Source organism: Lasioglossum baleicum, chromosome 10, assembly GCF_051020765.1.
Source record: "Lasioglossum baleicum chromosome 10, iyLasBale1, whole genome shotgun sequence".
NCBI lineage: Eukaryota > Metazoa > Arthropoda > Insecta > Hymenoptera > Halictidae > Lasioglossum > Lasioglossum baleicum.
Window position 1 is genome coordinate 9,417,154 of NC_134938.1, and position 18,169 is coordinate 9,435,322.

At 37.4% G+C, this 18,169-nt stretch overlaps 1 protein-coding gene and 1 long non-coding RNA gene across 3 annotated transcripts in view; one reads left to right on the plus strand and one right to left on the minus strand.

The window, feature by feature from the left end:
• Window positions 1–6,870, minus strand: part of LOC143213065 (uncharacterized) — a 57,252-nt gene extending 50,382 nt beyond the window's left edge. The window contains exon 1 of the mRNA XM_076432560.1: window positions 6,523–6,870. Within this exon, the coding sequence (XP_076288675.1) occupies window positions 6,523–6,586 (64 nt within the window). The 5' untranslated portion in view covers window positions 6,587–6,870. The remainder of the gene's footprint in view (window positions 1–6,522) is intronic.
• On the plus strand, window positions 6,832–16,771 carry LOC143213069 (uncharacterized). Of its 2 annotated transcripts, XR_013009856.1 has the most exons (5): window positions 6,832–10,597; window positions 10,696–11,130; window positions 11,206–11,293; window positions 11,368–11,550; window positions 12,218–16,771. It is a non-coding gene; the product is annotated as an uncharacterized LOC143213069 (long non-coding RNA). The 2 variants fall into 2 exon arrangements; XR_013009855.1 differs by having other exon boundaries at window positions 6,832–11,130.
• The last annotated feature ends 1,398 nt before the right edge of the window (window positions 16,772–18,169 follow it).

Genomic DNA, 18,169 nt, shown 5'->3' on the forward strand with positions numbered 1-18,169 from the left:
CAGCCGCATACTTCGAAACACGTGCAGGCATGCATTTAATGTGGTCGCTCATCACCAAAGTTGTTTTAAAACGATTAAGTGACTATAATGAACTGCCTATGAACACACGCGATTACCCGGAAGTTATATTACCTTCAGAAACAATTAAGATAAGAAATAATTATAATGTATTACATTTCTTTCATTTCATTCTTGTTCGGTTTACTTTCTTTGTTCATTTTTTAAAATGAATACGTGTATGTTTTAATAAATAACGCAACCCTAAATAAAGCGTACTCGATATTCCACGTGATAAAAGCAATTTGCAATATGATTTTGATGTTGTAATCGTTGCGCTAAACTACTTTCTAGAATAATCACTACCGTAAGCACCATGTTGTGCATGAACGAAACCGAACCGAAAATGATCAACGCTTAACAAAAGCCGAAACATTAACGTTTCCAAGCCAACATGCTATTAAAACGTGTAATAACAATATTTTTATGGTTTTTTTTTATCGAATAATTTCCACCGTGTTCGCTATGGATCAGATGTCTGCAATGAAAACGTACAACTATCATTTTTATATGGAAAGCAGAAAATGCGGGTGGTATGCGGCAATAATATTAAAAATAATACACGGGCATAAATGCGCGCGTGCACGGACTCGTGATGATCTTTTTCATCGTGCAAATTTCGATCTGTCGTCCCGGAATAACTCGTTACGCGTTTGCTTTTTCGAAAAATGAAAACGACTCCGGGGTGGGGGCTCGCTTGTACTGGTGACATTCAAACCGAGTTATCGATGTGAGGGCCCCTTCATGGAATGATACAGTTAACAGGGCTCTCGCTTTTAATTAAAACTCGAGCCTGTAATCGCAATGTAACATGTTCGCGATCGGGTTATTCGTTCTTTCTAGAAGTTTTATCGAATCGCTCGTGGTCGTAACCTAGGATATTTTCAATTTCTCCTACGATTAAATGAAATACGTTCTTTATAATTGTAATATCTTATTAACCCCTTGCCGTATACCAACGAATCAGACTCGTCGTGGAGTTTTTAACGAAGTCTAACAAATATGAATGTTACGCGTTTCATTTTGGATTAAATAAAATTTGATTCGTTTGTAATCAACATTAAAGCATTAAAATAAATGCAGCCATACAAAAAATATACATTTTCTTTTCCCTTCTACGACATTTTTGGGGACAAACACGTTTTAATCACTGTAACTGTAAAGAAAAAGGTGCGGCAAGGGATTAAAGAGCTCGACCATTTTGGGTGTGTAAAAATACTATTACTCTTTTGCATTTGTATTAATTAGGGGGAAACGCGTGTCCTAGTACTGGAATGTTCAACGATCATTTCTTATTTATCAGATGTAAAATGACCGACATTTGAGAGAATCGTCTCGTCGTTCTTGGCTCCATTCGACGATACTTCGACGAGGCGTGACCCTGCCAACGGGCGACCCTGCTTCTCTCGTGCCAAAACTTTCCTGGTCGCATGATTTCCCTTCCAAACAGTCACGTTACGTTCAAACGCTCGAGTTAATTATAAATCTGGAATTCGAAGAGACAAATACTAGAGCTCACATTCAAATATTTATTGCATCCAGGCGATTTACAGATTGTTAAAAGTCGTATATAATGCGCGATCTAATTACCGGAGCCATAACAATATGTGTAACTAGAGTTTTATTTAAAAATTAATTATTCTCTAAACTTATTCAATTTACTTTCAGCTTAGTGCAAAGTTGCATATGGTTGCAATAAGTCCCTTTTAACTAGCTCGCAGTCCACACAAAGTACGATTAAATAAGTTCCTCATTTCAGTTTCCTAATTTCCTTAGTTTTTAATAACCCTGTCTATGTTTATCACTCTTTGAACATCCTGAAGTGAACGATCAAATTAATTAAGTATTTTATCTATGTCACGGTATAATCACGGTATAAAAACCGTGCAAAGATAAATATGTTCCTCTCTAAAAAAAACAATTAGGAGGTCGATAAAACGTGTCAGAAAGCCGTGTACAAATTAATTATTCGCGTAAAACCGTGTCGAATAAAAAGAGATCCCGGTGTATCGTCAATAATGTTTATTCCCAGCGAGTGTGTTTTTATTCGAAGTTTTTAATCAACCTTTCCGAGGCGAGAATAATTGATATAATAGAGGTTAACAAGCTCTGAAACAATAAATGGATCACAATCTGTGAAATCTGTGAAATTGTCGGTTGTGAAAGAAATCAGATCACGAGATTTATATTACGCAAAGCACATTAATAGTTTTTTAATGAATGAACCAATCCACTTTTCAATCTTGCGAACATTCGATGTTACAAGTTGACCACTTCACCGTAAATGCAGAAACCGGTTATTCAAACATTTCGGGAAACAAGAACAACAATTAAATGTTTTCCCAACGCGGATGCGAGTCGAAGCAACGACACAATCGATATACTCGTCGACGTTGATAGATCAAATGTAGCGCAATTTTGCAGAGAATTCGCGATGAAAGTTGATTGCGAATCGACAAAAACACAAACGAAAAAGAAGACGAAAAATCGACTGGCGCGCGGCAGTCGAGACATTTTCAGCGGACTAGTGCTCCAATATCCTTACAGAAGGACCAACATTTTTCATAGCTGGAAACATTCGCGTTTTACATCAGCGCCGAGGGTAGGATCTGTCGGATGAAGCACGTGAAGCTCATCCAGTACATTGACCTATCCCAATATTTCCCTTAATGAACGGTTTGCCGGAGCACCCTCTTAACATGATTAAATTCTGCGTACTTTGCTTTATCCCTGCTTGCTACGGACCAAAGGAATTCCGGCATCTCCTGTTAACAACATTTTACTGCTCTTTGATATAGTTTACCGTCGTCTTTCCAACAGACTATGGACTTTACGGAAACGAAACTAATCTGTCGTAAGGGAAAGAGATCCGCGATAAGGATTTGATTCAATCCGACGAGGCACACTCAGAAACGGCTACCGAAAATTCGAAAGAATCCTGAATGTAGTAGTTTATTCAAACAAGTTACATCTCCTTCTTTCATTGGAACTTCTCTGTTCGATCTGTGATGAATAGAAGGCGGATTTTATGCAGTTATAAAAAAAATGAGTAGGTGTAGTGTTATATTATTTTCAACTTATTTTAAACATACTCGGAAAGAAAATAAATTTCCATCTCACTCCAGTTTATAACAAGTCAAGTCGAAAATGTCTATTTTATGTAATTTGCTATAGTTTTCTATAATAACCACAAATAAAGAATGAAACTAAACTGAAAATGATGTCAAATTAAAGAGTACAAAGAAGTACAGTATCCAGAATTGTTAACAAAACCCGAGTGATTATTACAAACGTCCCAATGGAAAACTATTAATTCTGAACCTGATTTGTCAGGTTCCATACTTAACGACCTGATATTAAGATACAAGTTCATAGTTGAAGAAAATGATGTGTCAAGAACCATCCCCAGTCAGAAGATCAATTTACGTGAAAAGTAGAAGTCCGAGTGTCCAATGTCTATTTCGGAGAATACAGAGTGTGTCCTGGACAATGCAAATATTTTCTGACGCGAGTTCGCGGAATCCCGGAGTCCAAAAAGTCGATGTGACTGCGCAAGGACGCTATAAGGATACGTAAACGTGATCAGCGAAGACGACGTGCCTCGGAAAAGCAAGGAGCCTAGCGAGAGAATCGAGTGCGACGATCGCGTGATACTATTTCGCAATCCGCGAATAGCGAGTCCCATGGGAAACCGAGAAAAAAAGACGAATAACCGGACGTCCGTCGTCTATCCTGGCTGCACGCGTACCTACACACGCTCGGTTACGAAAGGCGAACTTAAACTTTGCGGAATGCGACAGAAGAAACCGGCTCTCCTCTGCAAGAAAACGACCAACACTACGAAGATGTTTTCGAGGCCTGAATGCAACCATCTTCGTCACCAATTCAAGAGAATCCTTGATGTGCTATTTCATTCGCGACGCTGCGCGCTGCCGATAGTCATAGAACCGCGGCTGATTAGCGCAGTTCATTGCAGTTAACCTTTTACGATCCAATTTATGTCTGTTTTTCATCCGCAGCATGCCCAGCGATCCTTGCGTGGACACAACGGCCTCAAAAAGCATTTCAACGCCGAATTTCTGATTTTTAAAAAGGAATTGCACTACGATAAATCTCGATTCAACACTGAACGTACTCGAGCATTGAAAGTAGCTGCTAAATATTGGCTTATAAACACTGAATTTATTTTTAAAAAAATTTATTTAAAGGAAATTTAATTCGCCATTTTTTTCGTGAATGTATAATTATAGAAAAGGACCACACCGTAAGAGTCAGTGAGTACGAAATGTGAATAATTCAATATGTAAACCAATTGAACAAAATTTAGCCTGCCACCGTAAAATCCGAAATTTGAATTCAGTGTCCAATTAATTGCTTTATTTGGTGTGTTAGTTCATAAAGTACGTTGCTCGAACGGTGAGATTACATGTGTGTAGTCATCACCGACAAGGTCTACAAATAGGAAATGATCCCGAGTTTGAATTGTTATTTACGACAGCGTCTAAAACATCCGAGTAACTGAACACTGGCTGCATACGAGTGTTATGTAACTCGAAAACTATTCAAAATTGTTTATACTTTCATCTTTATACATAGAACACGTTTTCTGACATTGTGGAAGAACACACAACTGCCATTGTACGTCGCATGTAAACAGTCCATTTTAAACATCATTGTATTCGTTCGTCGAATTGTTATTTATAATCGCGTTCGATACATCTGGTCGACTGAGAACTGGCTGCATTCAAGTATTATATAAGTTGAAATCCATTCAAAATTGCTCGACACTTTCATCTTTGTGCTTCGTGAAACAGCACAAAACTGAATTGCATTAACCGAATAATATCTACAGAAAATTGTCTGTTCGTAACGCGTGATTATTTCAAATAGCACACATGTGTATCCAAATAAGAAAATATATTATACAAATAATTTATTCGGATGTCTGTGTTCAGCTTGCAATCATACTTGCACGTACAAAACTGCATTGTATTAACCGAGTTGTATAATAGTAATTAGATTCGATCGAATAATATCGAGATAATCTACAGAAAACTGTCTGTTCGAATGAAATAACGCGTGATTATTTCAAATACCATATATAAATTCAAATAACATAATACATATATCGTTTCTCAAATAATTAATTCGGATAATGTCTGTGTTCAGCATTCACGAAAAGCGGCGAGTTAAATTTCCTTTTTCCAGCATCTACTGTACTAAAAATTGTTATTGTTACTTTTGTACGCCAACATTCGGTGCTCGGTACGTTTAGAATTCCAAAATGAAATTCGCGTAATCGAATAAGATAGCAAAATCAGGGTGTGAAAAATATTTATGTCGAAGTACGAAATGTCACTTCCCTGGGAAATAGATTTGATAACGTTCTCTTTGAAATTGAACGTCACCAACAGGCTGCATTCCGCGAAAAGCGCTTGACAATTGAATTGTTCGCACATTCCAAACCCCGGGTCAGTCCCATCGCTATACGTTGGCAAGGTAAGGCCAGGCGCACGCCCATCTGCTCGACCAATCAGCGGCCGCGACGTCATCTCGTACGATGTAACGGAGAGACTCACCCACGTGGTAAGCATCGCGCTATTTTAGTATCTCACCACGAGAAAATCTATCGATCGCATGCACCTCTTCTCGAACGACTATTCTAGAATTTCACGACGGGCCAATTGTTCGTTAATTGCTTATAAAAACGTTCGAGATTGCCGAAACGTTTATTTTTTCCTCTCGCCAGCGTCCGCGAGCCTCGTTTCGTAAATCCAATGATGCTAATAAACGGGTGCATCGCGATGGCGCGCGGCAACATATGGCATGGGACCGATTGCAGTTCGCTACGATCGCAGCTTGATACCGTTTAATTGGTCAGCTAAACGGCGGATATGAAACATTCATAACTCCGCTTGCAGTTTATTTTCTGTATCGAATTTTCCCACCGAACGTTATATCAAGCCGCGAAATAAGCATCGATACATGTATCGAAACAATTGTCCGATGTCGAAACTCCTAAACTGGATTGTTTACGCGATTAATCAAGTCGCTCGCGAGATACATGCGTATCGCTGAATGAAAACAAGGACAAACAGATGGTGTGTCGTGTGTAGGTCAGTTGATCATCAGTCGGCGAGACGACGCGGGTAAATAAACAGACTAGGTATTTGCGGAAATACACAGTTAAGCGATTCGATTGTACACGGTAGATTACAAAAACTCACTTGCAAAACGAGTCCGGACTAGACTGAAAATCTGCTAAAGATAGAACACGCTGCTTAGGAACGAGCCTCGAGCACTTCGGAGCCGTTGCATTGGAAAACCGGTGTGCATACAACCTTTTCGAATTGCGCGAATTTCACACCGTAAGCGAACAATAACCGACGTTCCCCACTGGGTTTGCTTCACTCATGGCAAAACTGGTGACACGGGTTAAAGAAAGCGAAATGGGATTTTACTCACAGGAGTAGAATGCAGTGACGAGGAGAGCGAGCCAGGACAGTTGTTTCTCCACGAGGTTCCTCATCTCTGAATGTTTTGTCACAGAATTTTCTGGTCGAACGATACGCGAAACGAAAAATGTTTACGCACTGGACTTAGTTGTAGAATGCGAACAACGTTCGTCGATAGCGACCGTTCTCCTATGAACGTATAGTATGTAGAAAGCAACGAGAAAACGCGTCACACGCACGCTTCCTTGCACGCTCGGATAGTCTCGAACTCACGACAAGTCGACGTATATTCTCGCGTCACATGTAGTCCGTACTGCGCGACCGGCTGTGCACGATTGACTCATGGGAATGCGTTTTGGCGGCACGAAGCTTTAAAGGCGTGCGCCGAGTGCGCACGCGCCGATCGCATCACGCCACCGAACTCGTTTGGTGGGGGGACGCGAGAGACCGTTTCTTTGCTTCTTTCTCTTTCGTTGTATGTACATCTCTTGCTGCATGCTGTATTTTCTCTATGTATTACGCTCTGCTTCGTCGAACCACGCTGGCGCCGCGTTGCTGTCATTACGGCTCTCGTTCAAGCAACGTGTAAGATCATTAATTGAGAGTCTTCGCGGAACAACGAAAGCCGAGCCGGGACCTTGCGTTGCCGCCCAAACAGATTTTAATTAAGAAGTAGCTCACCCCCGTTGTCCGCGAACAATACTCACTGATAATTAGCGGATTTTCACGGAATCCAGATACGTCTGATTGTCGTGTAACAGGAATCTATCCCCTTTACCTCGATCCTCAACCCCGCACTGACAAAACAGCCTAGCATCAGGTAGCATTAGCAAAACTGATCATCGGGATAACGAGTTGCCACTGAGCCACTAAACAACGGTAAATAGAATCGATTTACTAACATTATCGATACGGATATATTCAGATTGGATTATTTCTATTCTAATATGTGTATCGTTCATGCACAAGAAAAACGTCGCAAATAAAAAGATATAAATTTTAGTACAATTCGTGGCTGCAAGTAAAAACAAATAAAATCTAATAATTATATAAAATGATTAGAGTTGTGACGTTTTTCATAAAATATATCATTGATATTTTGTGTGATTTCATGAGGTACAACGTACAACACAAACAAGAAACAGGAATTGTGACGTTTTTCTTGATGGAAGCCTAAAATGGAAAAAATGATTTACTTTTTAAAAATAATTATTAAATATAAATGAATAATTTCATTAAAATTTGTCATATTCGGTATCGATGAAATCGTGTCGGCGAGGTCAAAGTAACCAATGATAATAATCAGATACGTCTAATTAAGTTGTTACTTTATATATTACCGCGCGCGTAATATGCTATTAAGAGTTTGATTATAAACAGTTGTTGAATATTCAATCAAGTTGTGTATTTTGGAAATTTGTAAATAAATCACATGTGTACACAGTACATACGTGTAGCTACACGTTATTGTTTAACTTAATAATTAATCAGTTTATTGTCATATATTTAGTATTTTTATTAATATCATTATCTCGTATAATTCGACATTTTCATTGAAATTTCAAGCTACGGAAGAAATTAAATATGTAACATTCCAAGCGGTTTGGCAGAACGATATAATTCTTCGTTCGTCTTTATTCTTTTTTGGTAAAATGGTTGAGATGAAAAATCGGGGTAGATTCATTTAATGCGAAACGTATTTGCAACCGTTAAAAAACAGTTCCAACATTTTTAAGGATTATCTCGGTTATTCTAAAAATGTAGTTACCGATTTATTAATTTTTAAAATTGTTTCTAATATCCCTATCTGGATGAAGGAACAGAATAACAAAGAACTAATTATTACACCGTGTATACTGTATACTGCATAATTAGACTACTCAAGTATTTATTGCTTTGATGAATTCGAACAGACGTAAAGTTCGCACTGTTTAAAAATATTTAAGCTACATATTTAAACCGCACATGTATGTAAATTGTATTCACAATTTTTCATAATATAAATAAGATACATAGTTTAAAGTTTCGCCCCGGAGCAAGCTGAATAATGCATTTCAATAACAATTCACATATGCCCTATATGTATACAACACTATACACGTGATGCATACACATGTTGGAATAAGTCAGGTATCAGGCATCCAACATATTTTACCAAAAAAATGGATCAACTTGTTCAGCGCCGTGTTATCCCATTTTGAATGGAATGTATCGTATACAGTAAAAGAGTTTTTAGTAATAAAATCAATTTTAGCTGTTATTCGAAGTATGACATGATCCTCAAAAAAATTTAATCGTGGAATGAGATAGCAAAATTTTAGAATAGCGAATTTAGCATAGATATGCAAGTTATGATAAGAAAAATTCAAATAAAAATATCAATTCGTGTCTCTTACCCATCTTTTGGAATTTTGGACTTTATATTCAGAATATATGCGTATGAGTTTGTGCTTTTTTTAAAATACAGACTATACAACACTTTTAGTTGGTACCATCACAGACGAGGCGATGGATCAATCGCCTCCCCTGCCCTCCGCTCCGGTCACAGTTCGAGGGCAATCGCCGATCGTCAGGGACTCTGTGTGGGTTTCTCGCCCTTCTCCACCAACGAAAAATTCGCGAGGGTAGCCGCCCTACCACCGCGGCGTACCTGCGACCCTCACAGACCCAAGGGTTCGACCGCGGTGTCATTAAAATAATGAGAGTGAAAATAAACACACGTGTGAGTTTCCGCGAGTGACCGTGTCAACCGCGCGTCATTTCTTATCGAGACGCAGAAACTGTACAAATATATGACGCAATACGGTGACCGTTACGTGGTGAGTGCTAAGGGTTAATTAATTAGTCATTGATGCGCGTTTCTGAAATGCTGTTCATTTTCTCATATTCCAGCAAATGATTCTTGCAGCATTTTATATGCATGAGCTTGCTATTTGAGCTTGCTATCAACTAAAAAAATATAATTCGAACATATAGTCATAACATCACAGACACAACTCGTTAGCCATTTGTATTTGATCGTTTTCGTGGAACTAGTTCCAACAACAAAGAAAACCAGTTGTTATTGTGTGAGAGACGAAACCCTATATGGTGATTGGTCTACTCTTATACCTCGTCTGTGGTAAATACCATTACTTTGGTTAGAAAGGTGGAATGAGATTGAAGAGATAACTGCATTTCTAGAACAAGGTTCAGGTGACACCTCCGCCGATGTAATTACGCTAACGAAATTGAAAGAACACACATATTTCGTTCACCGCTGCCACAATGTTGTTTTCTTGCCTACGCGAGTGTTGTAGCAAAGTAAAATTTTTAAGAATATCTATTCTTCTCACGTGTAATATTTCAAAAAATTAAATTGTATTCTTTGATCGTATTCTACCAATATTTTCTTCATCATAATTATCATGATAATCCTTTACCTTAAATTAAACACATGTTTTGCAAAATTTGAGGATACGCATATGCACCAGGTATGAAATTACAAAGTGATAATTAGACTGTGGATTTTTGTGGAAAATAAAATTTTTACACATCAATGGCAATCTACAGGAGTTTAGTAAAAATTCATTTTGCTCATTAATAATTCTGATATGGTCAAAATAGAGTATGAACATTGTTAAACTCTTTTAATCTTTCTATTGTTTTGAATGACACATACTTATTTCTGTCATAAATTCGTCAAATCCGCAGTCTAGTAGTGATAATGAAGATACTGCATTTCATTTTCTGCTGACCATGGAGAAGACTTTCTGTTTTACATCACGCGCACGCTTCTGAATAAATATAGCAACGCCTATAAACAGACAATGAACTCGGACAAAGAACTATAAAACAGTGGCCTCTGTTTTTCTAATTTGTGTTTAATATGCATTATGCAAATGTCTAATTTGATTATGTCAAGCTTGGTGACCGAGGCGGAGCTCCGTTACGAGTTCCGTCTACAGGGAACGGAATAATTTCAGGAAATAATTCGAGCAAACCGTAACTTATCTGACAGATTAAATTCTACTTTCGGACCGTGAAACACATGACTACTTTGGTCAGCGTTACACGATTCGCAAAAATAATATTTTGCTAACATGGTTCGTAAACACTATACAGTTATATTTCTCTAAGTGTAGTACGTTGCACGTGTGTTTAAAATTCAGATTAATTTATTAAACTACTACGTATGTAGTAGGAGATGGATAAGAAGATATAACGCAGCTACGTGCTCGAGCGCTCGAAACTCAAGGTTATGCTCGCGTGTGCTCCCTACATCTGTAAAAATTTGAACGAACTAAATAATAACGAAGAGCACTCGGAAAACGACTAGGTTCTCGCATCAGGGGGTTGCCGCGACAAAATATGTTGGATAAACATAACAACGAAACTCATAAAGTTTTACGGTCCGACGCGACTTCTGCTGCATTCGCGAAAAATGGCGTGTGTCGTGCATACGAAGCTCAAAACTTAGGACACGAATCCAATTCTTAAAGATTTCGGGAAATCATGATGGACGAGATCATTTTCTTGTTTGACGCTAACTCTCGTTTAACGATTCTTCAAGTGTGAAAGATGCTTCCGTAATTGTTCGGGAGTCGTCACAGATGTACACGGGCTACGTTGTTTTTGTGTAAGTAACATTATTAATTTCGTACAGAATAATATTTTCAATAGTACCCCGTAAATAGCGTGATATTTGTTGCAGATCGTGCTTAACGTAATACATACGTTAGTACTTCCGGAATTGTTCGGGAGACGTCATCACAGATGTACACAGGATACGTTGCTTTTGTGTAAGTAATATGATTAAATTTGTACAGAATAATATTTTCAGTAGTACCCGTAAATAGCGTGATATTTGTTGCAGATCGTGTTCCACGTAATGCATTAGTTCTTTCGGAAGAAGATGAAATGATGCAACAACGTTATGCTGATTAATTCAGCCGTGGAGACCGATCCGTGGCTATGTTTACAATAACAGTTGAGAACTGTGATGCTGTAGTATACCATTTATCATAGGAATATATACCGTCCTACTTCTGTATAATAGGTATTTAATATGAAATTCTATTGTGATATGGCGTCGTAGGATTCCATGAATTTTCCATCTAGCGGGAAACGACGTGATATATCTCAACTATGACGTCTTGTATTAGTTAATCTCTCATCAAACTTCTAATCCTTGTGGTAGGAAATCTTGCCACGCAATGTGAATGAACCAGCGAACGCCTACTTAGGTATCCCCTCTTCCTAGCATCAGTTGAGTGACTGGTTATCATTCGCGTAAACGATCGTACGATTCTGACGTGGCTCGTTTTACTGCTCGCTCAGACCTCACCTGACACATTCAGCGAAAAGAACTTTATTTGAGATATAACGTCATTGGTATTTGCATTGAAAAGAGGTGGCCGCGAACAGCACCGGTGATATAGCATGTTTCTTATCATTAAAGATATAGCACGTTCGCGATTTGTAATTAAGATTGATTATACTTCCATCCGGTTAATAGTTCGGAGAAGTAAATAGCTTCTCCATCGATTTACTGCCCTATTCTTTCTTGTCCCATAGTATTTGCAATGCTGATGCACCGCACAAAAGGATCAAAATAAATGTCTGCGTTAGCTCCTGCATCTTGCAGCGACTGCAATTTTTATTTTGTATAAAAGCCGTAGTTTTTTTGTCAGATTATTTGTCATTTAACCTTCTGTGTTTGACAGGGGAGAGCATTAAAGTGCCAATCACCAAATCGGATCAGCAACAGTGTAGCTTACACAAAAGTAGCGTAGAAAACTATTTTGACGGCGTGTCACAAATGGAATGAAAATGGTGTCCCAAGGCTACGAAGAGTCAACCTTTCTTCGTTTAGAAGTATCCACGTCACGTTGAACAATAAATCGATATTTATTGGAACTACGTACGTTTTACGATGTGAGAGTTTGTAAAGTTCAAATGAAACAGAACAATGATCAATAGACAGCGGATTTTATGCATTTATAACAAAAATGAGTAGGTGCGATTTAAAACAGTAGAAACATTCGAAGAATTTAAATATTATGAGAAAAAATTAATTTCTACTACACTCTAGGTTGTTGCAATTCGAGTAGAAAATTTTTATTTTGCACAAAGATCCGCTGTCTAATGATCAACCTATTTCTGTATTCATATATAAAATTTAGAAAATATTAAGAACAACAACAACGCTTAACATGACTGATTTTCAATTCGCGACAGAAATAATCGTAAAGCGCAACACGGAGTCGAATGTTTGAGAATGACGCGAGGATTCGCGTAATGGCAAACGAACTGCAAAACCCGCGAAAGCAAGTGGCTATCTAGACCAAGTGTTTTCAGACTTTTTGCTCCCATTTTCTCCAACTACCCTTTTCTGCGTTATTATCGACGCACACCCTTCGACCGTCGCGTCGCCTTCTCGTTGGCGACGTCGCGTCGCGACGCCCGGCGTCTCTTCTGCTTTTTGTCCCCGCCATTCCACCCCATATATTCCCCTGGAATTATGAGCGGAAACTTCTGAATTCAAGGACGTTGTGTGACATTCAAACCTATTTTTAAATGCCATACGGTCTCCGAGTGCAAACTAAACGCACTGCGAATATACACCCCCGCTCAATAGTCATGTAGACCCATTGTTACATCGTGCAAAACTATCTCACGGATGAACTAATGATAGTTTGCGAAAGTAGAGGTGTCAAGCTTTAAAATGAGAACAAGTTCATTCTTGTACTACTTTTTTTAACGGAACTATCATATTTTAAATGTCGACGATTATTCACAGATTGGAAATTCAGTGATGAAATAGTTTTCGGGATCCACTGCTTATCCAGACGTTATCATTTATGACGTCGCAACATTTTACACGTCCCTCCGAGGCTCGTCAGCTGTTGTTGACGATCGTGCGCTGTTTGTATATTATGTGCTCGTGTTGCCTAACGTAACAATATCAAGCGCGCACATTGCGAGGCGAACTTTTGGGACAACCTAATACACGGTCTTAATTAATTTACGCCCTAAGAATTCATTGGGGGATGTTCACGAGTATCAACGAGCACTCGGAGAGGGCGGTTTGATCGTTCGAAATACCGATCGAGAGGAGTTGCTCCAGCGTTCGGAGGACGTCGAAATTTTTTCGATATCACTCAGCATTGCTAGATAATCAATAAACATTGTCCGACATTTTACAGAATGCTATAGAGTGGGTATCTGTGAGCCGGTCGTATAACCTGAAAAATTTATACGAAAAATACCTCGAATATTTTGTAAGCCAGCTTACATTTTTAATTAAATTTTTTGCGCGTATCTACGCCTTCTGAAGTTCTTCTAATTTATCGATTTACAAGGTGAGCTAATAAGAACTAAAAAATATAACTGCATCCATCCGATGCGATTTTCGAAATGCAACATAACTCGTTTAAAACATTTTTTAATACAAGCGACAGGTTACAAGTTATTTTATAAATGTTAGTTCTTATTGATTCACTTTGTGTATTGGGTGCCAAAGAAAGTTCCTGACCACTCTGTATATTGTAAATTTGAAATAAGAAGTTAGTATAATAACAACATCTAAGTTTTATCGAATAAACGTTGCGGCGCGAAGTAGTTTCGAACTTCGAACATCTCCATTTTTACGTTACAATAGCTTACCTAAAAGGAATTTATACGAAATATTCATTGAATGATAAAGAACAAAGCTTCTTCTTTGTGAGTCTCTTCTCGGTATAGTCGCGTTGAAATCTTTGTTTCGTAGAATCCTTAGACACCTACTTACTTTACCTAAATGGAATATAAACAGCGAGTAATGGATTCGGCACAAATCTGCGGGTAATTGAATCTGATTTTCTATAGGGTTTTATGTACTTCCAATTAGAAGTTGATCCGCCGGAAATTGTAATTTTCTGGGAATACACATAACGGCCGGTACAATACAGAAATATTCATAATTTTAATTAGAAAGGGGATCGCTTAGCCGCTCGAAAGGTAAACTGCTTGGGTACATATTCGTATAATTCCGGTAAGAAATTTGAAATTCAATCGTACTTTCGTTTACATGTTGGTTCAGTATAATCTGTTCTCTTAAATAGACATTTCGTCGTATGATTATTACTAAAATTATATTTGCGGTTAGAATATCCTGAATAATCGTATGCGTTACAAAATACTTTTAAATGACGAAACAGTGGTGAATAATGGGTGAATACAGAAAAGAGTAAAAATATCAGAAAATTTAAGAAATCGATTATATTTGTTATTTAGTAAAATTGTTAAGAGATGAAATAAAATTGTATACAGTTGCTACGTCTTGCAATTGATGCAGACAATTTTTATTTTTCATAAATATCCGCGTTCTAGTCATTATTTAATCCAAAAATGATTTGTATTTGTATTTCGATATCCATAAAATGAAAGAAATGATATACAATGAAATTATTCTAGCTAGGAAGAAATGCTTAATTTTCTAGTTAAAATAGCACCGACGGCAAAGGGCTAAATGTTGTCCCATCACCTTCAATATTGCAGAAAAAGTCAAATTTTCGAGTGAACAAGAGAATGTCCCCCTAAAATGTCATCCAAAAATTCATCAAAGGATTGAGTAAGAAACAAGAAGCATTACTATTGCGCTAGTATCCCCAAAACTTTAATCTCCCATTCATTCACCCACACGTTTGACATTTTTCCGACAATACTATTTCAGTAGGTAGTTCCGTAATTAACTATTGTCCATGGACAGAGGACGCTCTTATCAGTCCTCAATTTCTCGTCGGTAACGTAGTCACAAATTGACAAGTCCTCAAAATGTTAGAATTATTTTTATAAATCGTCTCTATTCGGACAATGTACATATTCTGTGTAATCTTATGATATTCTAAGCTTAGACATAGTGCTATACAGTTTCCTTTTGCGGGAAACCCGATAAAGCAGATTTCTTCATGTATCCAAGAATTTTCATATTTTAGTTCTTCGGGAAAAACAGTAGGAATTTAGTAAAACTGCATGTTCATCTAAAAGTTGATTGTTTTACGTAAACTCGTCAATATCTTAGTTTTAATTTTGGAAATCGAAGAAATCGCAGGCGTAACAATGCGTGCGTTCATCGTAGAGATACAAAACATAATATGCCTTCTCATATTTTCAATACTACTTACGCTCCCACATATAATAATTACGAATATTTGACGTTCTTATATGTAATGACCGAATGTGTGGCCATTCTACCGGAACCAATTGATATTTGCACGACTACCGCAGCCGGACCGTTTGATCTCGAACTGGAAACGCTTGAGAAAGCTCGAACGGAACCGTTTCCTTTTTTCATTCGTTTAATCAAACTTCTGTCTGCCCAGTACTGCCCACATTCTTTTATTCGGTTGTTATTTTATCACGAATTGTTACTTTTTGTTTGTAGCTACAATATTAAACCGAATTCTTGTCTTTGAGTTCGGTGTTAAAGAATTTTCGATAAAGTTGTTCACACAAGTGGCAAAGAGACGCCTCTATTAATTGCGATACCATAATTCGCAGTAATTTTCGCATTTCTAATTTTACTTATACTTAATAAATTACTAAAGGCGCTCGATTTTACTTGTTTCGTTTATAAAATGCTTATAAAATTTCTAGAGTCGAGGTAGCCTCGAATTCCAAGGGTTAAATATTAATTTTTACCATAACAATTTGTAGAGTCTAAAGAAATTGAAAAAGTAATTGCAGTTTGCACTTTCAAAGGGTCAAAGTGTTGAAACGCAACTTGCTGGAAGACAATGCTGACATTTAACCCGTATATTAAATTTCTGACGAATTTTTCGACAATTCGACTCGAGTCCGATTTTTCAACGAAACACATCGAGTTTAAATCTCGGTATAATACGTTTAACGTTTAGCGCGAACATTATTTCCAAGCTTGTGCTGCTTACGGAGTCTGCTCAGCATCCCCTAGCATTTCAATCGTGGACAAAGTTTTTCGGCGAGGTAGAATATTTAAAGCCAGGTCGCAGCACATTAACGGTCCGCTTGAAAGTAATTTTGAGACTTCCCCTTGCAATATGCACGAGGGCCAGTCCCGTTCGCTTGCTTTGTGGATGTCGCAATCCAGTTGTAACTTAACAAGTCGCTTTCATGAATAAAGAGAGCAAATACATCTTCTATGATAATGTGTTTTCAATGTGATAAGAGTTGCCCGATCCAGAGTTGATTTAAAAAACAGAATTCCATATGCGAACGTGCATTTCAAACTCTGTGCGTGTCGCTTCATTTACTTTAATAAGTAGACAGCGGATTTTATGCATTTATAACGAAAATGAGTAGGTGCAATTTAAAGCAGTAAAAATATTCGAAGAATTAAAAAATTCTGTTCTATTAAACATGTTACGTTTCTATTTCACTCCAGTTTGTTGAAATTCAGGTTGACAATTCTTATTTTGCATAAAGAACCGTCTATTAAGAAGTATATTCCAAGAAATGACATTTAAAATCTAATAACCAAATAATAACAGTTAAGTTAATAATAAAAAGCCATTGGTTTAATCCTCAACCAGGCACTGTGGACCGTCTGCGGGATTTTTTACTATCTTTATGACCTTGTCACGCTGTCCACTCTTCAATTAGAGCCTAATGCTCAACTAGCGAAGTTAGTATTTGTTTATGTGTTCTTAGTCATTAGTAAGACCGATGTAATTTTTGCCAGCGATCCTGGAGAACGTCCATAGTAATTACTACACTGTGGATTTTATGCATTTATGCCAAAATTTTATGGATAGAATACCAAACCGTGAAAACATATTAAAAATTCACAAATACTATTATGACCATTGTATATCCGACTACTTTGTTTTATTTGATGAATAAAATCCGCTGTTCATTCGTAAGGTGGCATCATGCTTTTTCGTATTTATTTTTTCATTTAAGACTTATTCGTTGTCTTTTAGAGTCCATATGAAGAGGATCTCCCTATCTTTCAAATATTCTGCCAAGTATCAGCTTTAATTTTTAAAAAATTTCATCGCTCTACCTCATTTCTAACGAAAGTTCTTTGATTTTGTCTCCGATTTGGACGAAAGGTCCCACTGTGCGGCAGGCCGGATTTAGCCCGCGGGCCGTAGTTTGCCGACCCCTGTACTATATGATTTGAACTTTTTGGGAAAACTAGAGCAATTAGTTTACTACAGGATGTGAAAATAAATTTTTTCAAAAATTGCAATTGACCGGAATTGTAGAAAAAATACTAAAAGTTGCATTTTACAACTTTTTTATGTGAGCCTATATTGAAAATTTAAAAAATACGTTTTGTACATCAAATCCAAAAAAGTTCAAATCGTATAGTACAATATCAAAAATAATGAATATCTTTTTTAGAGCGTCCGAATATTAAGTCTTTTCACTGTAGTTTCTACACAATAAGATAACATCAGTACACGTAGTTTTGTCACTAAAATAATATTGTTGTAGGTTTTCTTTCAATTTGTCGGTCTTAACATTTTTTTCTTACAATTAGATGAGGAAAATGACGTAAGTGCACGCTTATTGATTGAAAAGTAGAGATTTTACATTATTTGAGATAGGCACGTTCAGCCCGTACGTAGAAATTCTGAAAGGAAAAGATTACGAGTAAGTATGGATAATGTTATTAGAAAAAGTCGAAAGATCGTTGAAAGCCGTGGAAC